The sequence below is a fragment of the Macrobrachium nipponense genome, chromosome 14 (genome assembly GCF_015104395.2).
Source record: "Macrobrachium nipponense isolate FS-2020 chromosome 14, ASM1510439v2, whole genome shotgun sequence".
Lineage (NCBI taxonomy): Eukaryota > Metazoa > Arthropoda > Malacostraca > Decapoda > Palaemonidae > Macrobrachium > Macrobrachium nipponense.
In genome coordinates this window covers 463172-475598 of record NC_087207.1, presented here as the reverse complement: position 1 = coordinate 475598, position 12427 = coordinate 463172, and the positions used below count along the sequence as shown (strand labels likewise).

General features: G+C 35.7%; 1 protein-coding gene across 1 annotated transcript in view; it reads left to right on the top strand.

Annotated features, from left to right (window-relative positions):
- Nucleotides 1-290, top strand: part of LOC135226020 (uncharacterized) — a 1452-nt gene extending 1162 nt beyond the window's left edge. Inside the window, exon 2 of the mRNA XM_064265498.1 lies at nucleotides 1-290. This exon is cut by the window's left edge and continues 140 nt beyond it. Coding sequence (XP_064121568.1) covers nucleotides 1-290 — 290 coding nt within the window.
- The last annotated feature ends 12137 nt before the right edge of the window (nucleotides 291-12427 follow it).

Below are 12427 nucleotides of genomic sequence, written 5' to 3'. Positions count from 1 at the left end.
GCAGTAACAACACGAGCAGTAGCAACACAAGTCAGACAAACAGTAGTAACATAAGTCACACAACCACAAGCAGTAGCAATACAAGCCACACAAGGAGCAGCAACACAAGCAGTAACAACACAAGTCACACAATCAGTAGTATCACAAGTCACACAAACGCAAACAGTAGCAACACAAGTCACACAAGCAGTAGCATATCACACGTCAGGTACCATTCTCAGGGAACCTCTCCCCAGGCGCCCGTATCAAAAGTGACCCGAATGGGAACTGATGTGTCATGGCTTCCCTGACTAGGCAATTAATGCTGGCGGGATTCTATGTATGTCCTCTGTTCTTAAATAGCCAGGCCGAGAAGAGCCTTTAATAGGCTCAGAGGTCTGGATAAACTAATCCTTTATAATAATAATAATAATAATAATAATAATAATAATAATAATAATAATAATAATAATAATAATAATAATAATAATAATCTGTTCAGTAAATAGCAAGTCCACAAATATTCAGTCACAACTATTCTTTAAATGACCACTATCCTCAGCCACAGTCAGTTTACATTCCGCTTGAATGTAAGTTACTTCTAAGCTATCAAGCTCTCTTTGTTTTAATATCTATAAAAACAAAAATGTCCGTTGTATATAAATGACAAAAACACATACATTTTTACACACACACATCATATATATATATATATATAATATATATATATATATATATATATATATATAAATAGAGAGAGAGAGAGAGAGAGAGAGAGAGGTATGCATACTTTCCCTCTCTTTGTTTAATGTTTCTCCGCCCCTCATTTACTTTACCATTCGATTCCCCAACATGAACTTAACAACGATAACCCACTTGTAGAGGAAAACTATTCCCTTCGTTGTGAGTGAATGACTCCATACGAAGTGAAACCAGATGGGTTTTATTACTGTTATTATTATTAATATTAGTTCATCTCCATCTTCGCCTGAACTTCATTAAAACTTTACTCATTTTCCTAAAAGATATTGACTCTATGTTTATGCAATTGCAGAAGTGGAGAATGTCATTCTTATATGTCTTATGCATTCGGTCACTTTACGCTTTTTAATATCTGTCCGTGACTTTCACACGGAATGGAGATAGTTTTGTGCGAAGGTTGTGGTGGTATTCTTATGATCCTTTGTAGAGACTCTTCATCTCTCAAATGTTTGTTTATATTTCTTTATTGCTAATTTGCGTTATGTGTTGTTCCTTTTATTTGCACGTCGCTATGTTTCTCTTTCTTCTATTTTCGTCTCCTCTCATTTTCCTAGAAATTTACCCAGCTCTTTAATGCTTCTTTAGCCTTGTTGAGATGATTGCCTGCATGCTTGATGATTGTAATCTAAGAATAATAATCGCCGTTACTATTTCGTGACATAATATCATTCATGAAGGACTGGGAACTTTTAACATAATAGGAAAACATTTGCAGGTAAGGCAGAACAATAGAGACAGACTCACCGAAAAAGCTTTTTAATATGTTTGTTTACGATGTTCAACAAATTCTTTCAATCGTTAATTTACATTGTTTTCTTACTTAGCTATTTATTCACTTATATATTCATTAATTAATCTATTTATTTATATTGTTTGATCTGTCCCTGTCTCTTGGAGCATCGCGTCCAATTTTTGTTTTTTACTGAAATTTTCAGTAAGTGCTTCGGGAATAGGAGATGGATGTCTATTTGCATTTTTCGAAAATGTAATGATAAGCATAGCTCGGAAAAAATCTCCTTCTACTACAACTGCCACTTATAATAATAATAATAATAATAATAATAATAATAATAATAATAATAATAATAATAATAATAATAATAATAATAATAATAGAAATTGTACCCATAATCATAGGAGCACTAGGCACGATCCCAAGATCCCTGAAAAGGAATCAGGAAAAACTAGAGGCTGAAGTAGCTCCAGGACTCGTGCAGAAGAGTGTGCTCCTAGAAACTGCGCACATTGTAAGAAAAGTAACGGACTCCTAAGGAAGCAAGATGCAACCCGGAACCCCACACTAAAAGTACCACCCAGTCGAATTGGAGGACTGTGATACACACACACACACACACACACACGTAATAATGAACCAAGGAACCCCTGTGATGAGGCTTTAGTATCGAGAATTAAAAGCCACAGTGGTGTTTGGTAGGACAGGTGAGGGATACTTCATTCACAGAAAAAGCTAACGGGGCCACATTGACAGAGTCGTACAATCAGAGGATTACTGATTACCATTGCCTCAGTAGTAGGCACAGGGTACGGGTAAAAATTTCCAGTTGGCTTATTAATAGAGAGTATGTGAAAACTAGGTTTGCTAAGGCTATCCTCAGGTGAACCTCACAAAAGAGTGCGTATTTGGAATATTATCAGTTCATTTTATGAATTGGTTGGTTATCTTACTGAAACACAATATTAATACTACTAATAATTTCTGTCGACAAAATTGCGGAGTTGAAAGCTTAACTTGAATGTTAGCGAACTTCAAGTAACATATTAACACCTCTACAACGACACCGATATCATCTTAAGGCTAAGAGTCAGCAAAGCAATCAAGTGACGTTTAAAAGAAAGAAAAAAGGCAAACTAAATATAATCAATCAACCACAGTGACTAAAACCTTAACCCAATGATCTGCTATCCTAAATTTTATTTATTATAACTGACGAACCTATTTTACCAGTTATTTTCGGGACAATATATAATCAACCTCTTTTATCACTCGGTAAACTAAAGGACGACGAAGGTTTTCCTTCTGAAGGGGGAGATCTAGCTGGCATGAAGTTAATTGCCGAAAATATATCAAAAAGTGATCATTGAGGACACCGAGTATTCACCAATTCTTGTCGCTTCACCTATACACAGTTTCAATCATTGCTTATCTATTGTGTCCCGTTTACCCCAGCTTTTTTTTTTATACATTTTCCATAGCCCCTTTCTGAAGTCAATGAAATTATCAGGCTACATGCAAAGCTTTTATTATTTCTCCAACAAATCATTTCTCATTTATTAATACGTGAATCTGGGTTAATAACATGTGTCACTAAATTAAAAGTAAAGACAACTACTTATACGAATCTGGCTTAACGCCATGCGTCACTAAATTACAAGTAAAGATGACTACTTATACGTCTACTAGGAAACTAACTGCCATATTTGTGAGATACATGTCAAGAGGATAAAACCCTTTAAAGGCCAGACTACAAAACCAACAAAACTCTGCGCTGAGATTGTCTAAGTTACTGAATACAGGTGATGCTTTAAAACTTAGCCTAATTACATTTTCAAGTCCGAAATGTTATAATGATTTAAAGTAAAATTTTATCAAAATTTATTTTAGATATGCAGCCAAAATAGTACAAGGAACAAGCGCTGTATGTGTGAACTTTAAAATAGTTATGGCTGTGAACCGAAACCCGTTTTTTCAAGTAACGACTGGAGTCTGAATTCCACAATCCAAGTTGTTGAAAATTAAAAACGAAAGAAAGAATCAGCTTTCAACGTTGACTCTGCATCCACTTTTCAAGATGAAAATACTTCCCAAAGAAGCCAGCCTTCGTACTCACAACACACTACGTCTAGGGAAAAAAAATCGATCGAGGGCCCCATTCGCGTGAAAGTAAAAAGAAATTTGGAAAATTTGGAGGAAGCAAACAACCTTGGTTGGTAAGTTTTTAAATTTACTATAGATTTTAATGATTTCTTCATTGGGCACAAAGGAAAACCGAAAACTGAAAAAAACCCGCAAAATTTTGGGAACTGCTATCAACTACCACGATCACGTATTCTTAGAAGACCATTTAGCACAGAAGACCAAGTTTTCAAAAGACCTTGGAAGCCATTCTAGTAAAACATAATTTTATGAAAAATTTTGACAGACATTTTGCTGCATTAAAGAACAAGAGATCACACAAACTAAAAGCTCAAAAACTTACCAACGTGAACAACAAGACAGTCTGGAGCTCTCAAATTAGGGCAATCTTGAAACGAGTGAGCCGTTGCCAAGGGTACCCACTTCTTCATTAAACGGTGAAACCGATGTGAGTACTTTCTACTAGACACCTATATCAAATATCGCACGAATCGTTCGTTACCCGACCTTTAACGTCACAGTCTTTTTTTTCAGTGTTTTTTATTAGTTTTTATTTACTTATTTATTTATCTATTTATTTTTACCGAAATGAAAGGCCATTTACCAATGCAAACGATGGCGATCTTACGCGATAGCACCACAAAGATTGACTGGAATAGACGACAGTTAAACTTAGAAGTTGCTACTTCCCCAGTGGGTCTTGTCACTATGCATTCCAAGGATGACTGACAACGATAACTCCACCATCTACTACTATATGACGTATTCATGGTCACTGTTCGAATATATATTGGATGGCAGCTATACAATACTTACACATCTACTGACTTTCTTTGAATTTCAGAGATTTATTTATACACATTCATATTTATGTATGTATGTATGTATGTGTTGTGTGTGTGCATGTGCGTGTCTGAGCGCGCGCGTGTGCACAGCTGTCAATACTACACATCTACTAACTTTCTTTGATTTCAGAGACTTGTTATACACATACCTATATATGTATGTATGTGTGTGTTGGTGTCTGTGCGCGCGTGTGTGCACAGCTGTCCATATTCTCGCTGCTGTTACAATAGTAATTGTGTAAGTAATACTTTTTTTTTTACCCTTTTTAAGAATTCGCCTGGCTTGCAATTTGGACTTGACCCCAAATATATTGCTGCATCAGTTTGAGAGTTAATACCCGTTCCTTTCATTCATATGGCAAGTCTCGAAACTAATGAGATGAAAAGCGATTTTATCGATTCTTATTCTTCCCGATTACATTTTTCTCTACCCATCTGTTTACCTGATGGCTTGTATTTCTCAAAATTCTTCACCGGCTCTATAACAGTGACAAAAGTGAGGTACTATTTTTTTTTCAGGAAGAGCAACCATATTTTATTACAAAGGGTCAAATAGAACCGGCGTCCCGTAGGGACAAAGGGTCATGTCAAATCGACTTTTTTTTTCTCTCTCTCTCTCTCTTCTTTTGAGCACCGGACAGCTATGTGCCGGCTGTCACTTCCAGTCTCTGCCGCTAAAGCCACTTTGAAAATAAAAGATATATATATATATATATATATATATATATATATATATATTATATATATATATATATATATATATATAAACATGGAAAGTGGACGAGGCTATTTGGGAACAAAAGTTCTCTGTCGGCTTTATCCAGCAAACGTCAGACTCTATTGGGACTTATATTTAGAATTTTTATAGACACAAACACACACACGTGAGGATGCGCATCGCTACAGTCGGTTTATCTGTGCAGGTATTTAGAAACTCCAGTTTCATTTTAAGTTTTACTCAGGCAACTACAAAAAAAGTAAAAAACATTTTTAAAGACCACATTTTCTTATTCATTTCGTAATGGGCCAGGTCTAGACCTCTCATTGCTGCAAAATATATTTTTTCAATGTTTCAACTGCCGTTACGTAAGTTTTCCAAAAATACAACCATCAGCACATAGGAAGACCATTTAATAAATAAATAAAAAAGAAAAATACTTTGGTAATACTGCATTGACCCAAAGTCCTCGCGAAAGAATAATCATTCAAGAGAAAAGTAGAAACTTGAAGTGGCATCAAATGATAGAAATTCTTTCCTGCCCAGATGCCCCGTACCCGGCTCAGGAGACTTGCTTCCTAATTCTGAGAATTTACCTAGTGAAGGGAGAAGAGAATCGGATAAGATCTCCAAAGTAAAAGATAACATACTTATGAAGCGAAATTTAGGTTAGTGTAGATAAAATGATATAGGAACATACTACGATTCTTCCAAGAAAAGTTAAATGATCATGTCGGTCCAAACAATTGATGAATAAGCCTTTGTCAAAACGAAGGGTTAAGTGAAGTGTTAATCTATCAAACATATCCTAAATATATTCTAATGACAACGGCAAGTGTTATCAAAACAAACCTTAAAAGACGAAATAAAGGACTTCTTTGGGTATGCAGAGGTCAACTCAGCCTAAGGGTTTAACACAAAGACGAACTGTTCGATAATTAAGAATAACAAAGAACAAATTTAGAGGTTAGCCAGCGACCGTCCGTCTCGTTCATGCCGCTAAAGATTTCGGTTGTATATTTCCCTCTATTTCTCGTCTTCATCGTTCTTCCCTTCAACCTGTTATCATCTCCCTTCGAACCTTACGTCTCCCAGACAGTCCAGAAAAAAACCCAGATTGGAGTCAAGATAAAAAAAACAAGTAAAAAAATTCGCCGAAGTTTCTTCCGCACAATCGAGTTTTCTGTACAGCGTAAAATCAAGGGTGATCTCGGTATAATGCTGTGGTGGCCTGTGCTGTTGCGTTGCCAGAAGCACGGCCATGGATAACTTTAACCTTGCATTAAATAAAAATTTTAAGCTACAGGGCTGCAATTTGGAAAATTTGATGAATAGAGGGTGGATGATCAACATACCAATTTGCAGCCCTCTATCCTCAAAAGTTAGTAAGGACTGAAGGCGGACAGACAAACAAAGCCAACACAATCATTTTTTTTACAGAAAAAAAAAAGGTGGGGTCGATGAGCTTCCCAGAAAAGACGCTGGAAATCATAAAAATTCATAGAATATCTAAAGGGCTGTTGAGTCTGCAAGTACTTCTCTGGTCACTAGACGTAAAGGTTGCTGGAATGACTATACCTAAACAGTATTTAAATCCACCCAACATTCTGATACACACTATACACAAACACATTTCACACGTCCTGACAGACATACACAAATGTGATTTTCTAGTTCAATATTTTATCAAGCTTACCTCACAAGTTTTTGTATGTATAGACAAACACGCACAGGTTTTATATATATATATATATATATATATATATATATATATATATATATATATATATATATATATATATGTGTGTGTGTGTGTGTGTGTACATGCATATAGCTATATATTATATTGTTTCCCAAGATCACCGAGGAAAACTTAGAATAACTAAAACATTTCCGAAACTTTCAACAGGTGTCTGCTGTCTCCCGGAGTGGCATTTTGATCGACCCATAAAATTCTCTTTTGATTTATGGGGGAGAAGCAGCCGTGAAACGATGGCCCCATGAATTCCAGCCGACGGTCTACTCTTTCGAAAAACCGTGTCCTTATCCGTTGCATGTGTGTTAGTATTAAAAGCAATAAGGTAATAAGGAACATAATCCATAGGTCGATCATTAAGGAAGGCGACAGAATTCTCTCGTGAAAAATATTTCGAACGAAAAAAAAAGCGAAAAATCTGAGCTCGGTTTCCAGAAATTCGAAGGAACGTTTTATCTGAAAAGGGAGATCGCGGAAAGAGAATGAATTCGGGAATGGTCCAGAATGCCATAGCGTGAAGTAGGAATGATCTTATCTGGAAAGATAGATCGTGGAAGAGAATGAATTCGGGAATTGGCTGAATGTCATAGAGTGCAGTAGGAATGAAATATAGAGTATAGGCCAAAGGCCAAGCACTGGGACCTTTGAGGTCACTCAGCGCTGGAAAGGAGAGGTTGGACAGTAAGATGGAAGAGAGAGAATATGCAGCTAGGGGCCGAAGGGACGCTGCAAAGAACCTTAAGTAGTGCCTACATTACAGCGAATGAGGTGCACTGACGGCACTAACCCCCCCCCCCCCCCCCCTCCCTTCTCCCCTTACGGGGTTGTCTCTCCTGGAAGAAAGGCCGCTGTAGGGGCCAGTAAATATTTCATTTTGATAGGACCATAATTTCACGTCTTTTTACTACATACTATTGGATTGCCCAGTGTAATCCTTTAGTATTTATCTTCATTAAATAATGTACTTTTATCTCATGAGATTAATATTTATAATAATAATGAAAGAGCGTTGTTAAGTTTAACAATGCCATTTAATTGAAAAGGGGAAAATGGAACAGTTTCCGAAAGCTTTTTTATTTATTTGTTTTAAATAAACAAATAAATAATAAATAAATAACTTGGATCTGTTTCTCCAATCCTATTCTTAGAAAGCAGCAAAAAAAAAAAAAAAAAAAAGATACTGGTTAAAACTGACCGGAAGTACAGCAGACGTGTAAATTAGCAATAACTTCAGTGTCGATGAATAGATATTTAACATTCGAAACTACGTCTAGCTGTCACCTCCTGTCTTTTTTTACTTGTTCTGAAATCGCAGTAATTCATAATAGGATTCAGTCAAATTTCAGATAAACTCCATAGTTAGAGATAGTTATCTGAAATGTTCAATCCTTTAGATAATGAAGGCTTTTATGTTTTTACAACAGCTTAGGAAATAAATGAAGTTACCTGATCGCTTTTCAATATTTCACAATAATTTCTGAGCACTGTAATTCTATATGGAGAGGCAAATGACGTTCACTTATTTCTTATTTATACGGTGAATATAACTTTTATGTTTGTAATAGTTCCTGTAAATAGTTTATGAATGGAAATGTTTAAATGTTCTCATGAATTTTAATACAGAGCAAATCATCAGTGAATAGAATGGTTAATGAGGGGGAAACCAGATACCCATTTAGCACATTCGTTTCGGTCAGGGGGTCCTGGTTTCGGTATACCATCGCCCGATTTCGTCAATGAGCTCACTGATAAGCCATCAAGATTTGCGAACTAATCTCATCTTTTCCGAGACGGACTGAAAGGCCCAATTAAAAGATTTTGCCGTTTGGGAGTCATTCTGGTCACGAATCAGTATTGTCAACCAATAGTCGCGACGTCCAGTAATGGAACGAGGAAGTCCAGTGAATGTGAAAACCAATGAATATGAAAACCAATGACTATACATGATAACGAATCCTATTTTCACGTCAAGATCCTAATCAGTGCTGGGAATGGAATCTGGAATCGAGTTTGTATTATAGAAATATTTCTTTTTATTTTTGCACAGGGAGAATGAAGAAAATTGTCTGCAACCTCATCGCCTTGCTTAAGATGAGTAGAGGAAAATGTTGGAACAAGTGGCAAATATTAAATAGACAGTGATTTTTTTTTAATAAAAATTTTGTGCATTCAGATAAAATTCTTAAGAAGTGAAAGGAAATGCATTTCACAGAGTTTCTTTCCTAATCTCACTTTATCATTTTTATAAATCATACTCGAACAATTTCTCTTTTTATTTTTTCTATTCTCTCTCTCTCTCTCTCTCTCTCTCTCGTAACAGTGTGGAAGAGTTTGAAAGAAAGCTAGACAAAATAGGACACTGTGAATGCACAGTAAAACCTGCTCCTACAGATTCGTAAATGAGCACACGAGTCTCCTGAGATAGACTAACAAGTCTTGAGGCATCCTAATCCTTGTAACTCCCTCCCCCCCACCCCTCTCCCTCCCCTCTCTTTCTCTGCCTCAATCTCTCTCTCTCTCTCTCTCCTCTCTTTCTCTCCCTCATTCTCTCTGTCTGTCTGTCTGTCTCTCTCTATCTATCTCTCTCTCCCCACCACACCATACCCCATCTCTCTCTCCATGACATCAGTCTTCACGAGACCAAACACGTTCAGTTTACCCTCTCCTTCTTCTTCTTCTTCTTCTTCATCGCGATTTGTGATCAGACGTTGGAAGCGGAATTAAGGCTCATTTCTCTCTCCTTTCGCTGGTTCCCACCTCGTGTTTGCTCTTCTCTTCAGCTGAAAGCTTCGTCTGCTTTTACCGGTGGCTCGTTTGCTAGTGCGAAAAGCGGTATCACAACACAATTCCAGTTTCCTGAAAAGAAAACTATTGTGCCGGCTTTGTCTGTCCGTCCGCACTTTTTTCTGTCCGCCCTCAGATCTTTAACACTACTGAGGCTAGAGGGCTGCAAATTGGGATGTTAATCGTTCACCCTCCAATCATCAAATATCCCAAATTGCAGACCTCTAGCTTTAGTAGTTTTTACTTTATTTATGGTTAAACTTGACCATATTTGCGCGTCTGGCAAAGATATAGGCCAGGCCACCAACGGGCCGTGGTTAAAGATTCATGGACCGCCGCTCATACAGCATTATCCCGAAACCACCGAAAGATAGATATATTTTCGGTGTCCTTGATTGTACGATATACAGAAAACATCAATTGCGCCGAGAAACTTCGGAGCATTTTTTACCTGTTTTTCCCTGTATAAATTTTATCTTTGAATAGAATTTTATCCATATTTCCTTTCCCGGTGTCTATGAATGTAGTTGTTGCTCCGCCAGATAAGAAAAGAAATCAAACAATCAATAGTGTATTCCCTGCTATATGATTTTTTTTTCGTAAATATAAAACGGCGCGGAATGACACAAATCTGCTATTTCTAGAAAATTGCAATTCTTAGAATTCTTCTTGAAGGCAAATTGTATAAGTAAAATGTATTATACCCATAGTAATGCCTGGATAAAATGGACAGTCAGCACAGAAATAACTGGATAAAAGGGCAGTCACCAGAGTATTTCCTAGATACAAGGGACAGTCACCACAGTAATACCTGGATAAAAGGGACAGTTTCCAAAGTAACACCTGGATAAAAGGTACAGTTACCACAGTAATACATGTTAACTAGTGTATATATATATATATATATATATATATATATATATATATATATATATATATATATATATATATATCTATATATATATATATATTATATATATATGTGTGTGTGTGTGTGAGTGTCTGTGTGTGTGTGTAAAAAATACTTGTTTATTACTATCATTCAACGCACACTCGAAAAAGAAAATGGATGGGACGAAGAGTAGTATGGAGAAATCTTCTGATTGTTTCGAACATGCAAAAAAGAAGACCGAATTGTTGCCTGATTTCCCGACTGTTTAATTCGCGAGAGGGAAAGCGCCAATTCAACCTCCGTAAAATAAGAGCGAATCATGCAATTGCTTTCTGTTGAACGTCAGCGTTATTGCAGCGGGCCACTAAACTTTTTTTCTTGAAATAGAAGGTTGGAGAGGAAGTTTTTGGCTTGCCAAGAACACACACGAAAATTTAATTCTCTTTTCTTCAAAGTAGTCTCTAACATGGCCAACCACTGGCCTCCTATCAAATTGAAATGTATTGAAATGCCAATCATAAGTATTTATTTATTTTTTATTTTTAGGTGGAATATGATTGAAAATTTTGCTCTATTTGCCGTTGCTTAATACAAACGATTATACATTTTCTTCCTCTCGGACTATGAACTTTTTTTTCATTTTCCTTAGAATCTGATCAAAGCAAATTTTTCACATACAGAATTGATATGCATCGATTTTTCATGAAAATAATTGTAAGCTTTCTTACAAATTATACTCTTTCTGACTATTTATCAGTTATTCAGTCAATCTACATTTATGTCTGTCTATTATGTATCTATATCTATATCCTCCATTCTATACGTTCCATTTATTGTCTCTTTTTTGGATTTGCGTTGAATAACAATATTGAACAAGTGCGTTTCTCATATATAAATAAATATATATATATATATATATATATATATATATATATATATATATATATATATATATATAAATATGTATATATATATATATATATAGTAGTATATATATACACATACATATATATATATATATATATATATATATATGATATATATAGTTATATATATATATATATATATATATATATATATATATCATATATATGTGTGTGTGTGTGTGTGTGTGTGTGTGTGTGTGTGTATGCGCGTGTGTGTAAAGGTGTTCATGACAGGGAAATGGAGAAATTAATTTTGGATAAGAAATGAATGAATTGCCCGCTTTCCTCTTTATACATCATTATTTAGAATAAACATTAAGAAGAAAAGAGACAGTAGACATCTGACCCCATAAGGGAACCATTTTCCAATCAAGCGAATGGAGAGAGAGAGAGAGAGACGAGAGAGAGAGAGAGAGAGAGAGAGAGACCTGCCCTGGTGGACCACAAACAGCTGGGTCTTTTAGTAAACGAAATTTGTATTTTTTTTATTTTGATGATAGCTTATGCGTTATTTTTTTATAAGTAATTTTCTTTCCTTTTTTATAATTGTATTTCATATACCCTTCATTTCGAAGATTCTTTTTCTGAATGCACTGCGGCAATTAAGAAATAATTGCAAACGTGTTTTTTGTTTCTTTTTTAGGCATTCTCTGTTTGTTTGTTTTTATTACCGTTTGTTTCTCAGAAACCCCATTCCTGTCTCTCTCTCTCCCTTTCGTTTTATTTCCTGAAAATGACTGAAGATAATTCTAAAAGCTTGCGTGAACAAACCCCAAACCTCACCTTGGCATCGTCCGCAGCTTCAGAAGCAACCGGTTCGTTGGAGTCACCCATTGATGATTTTGTTCCTATTGAATATTATAGCTTTGAACTAGAACTTTATTTTATTT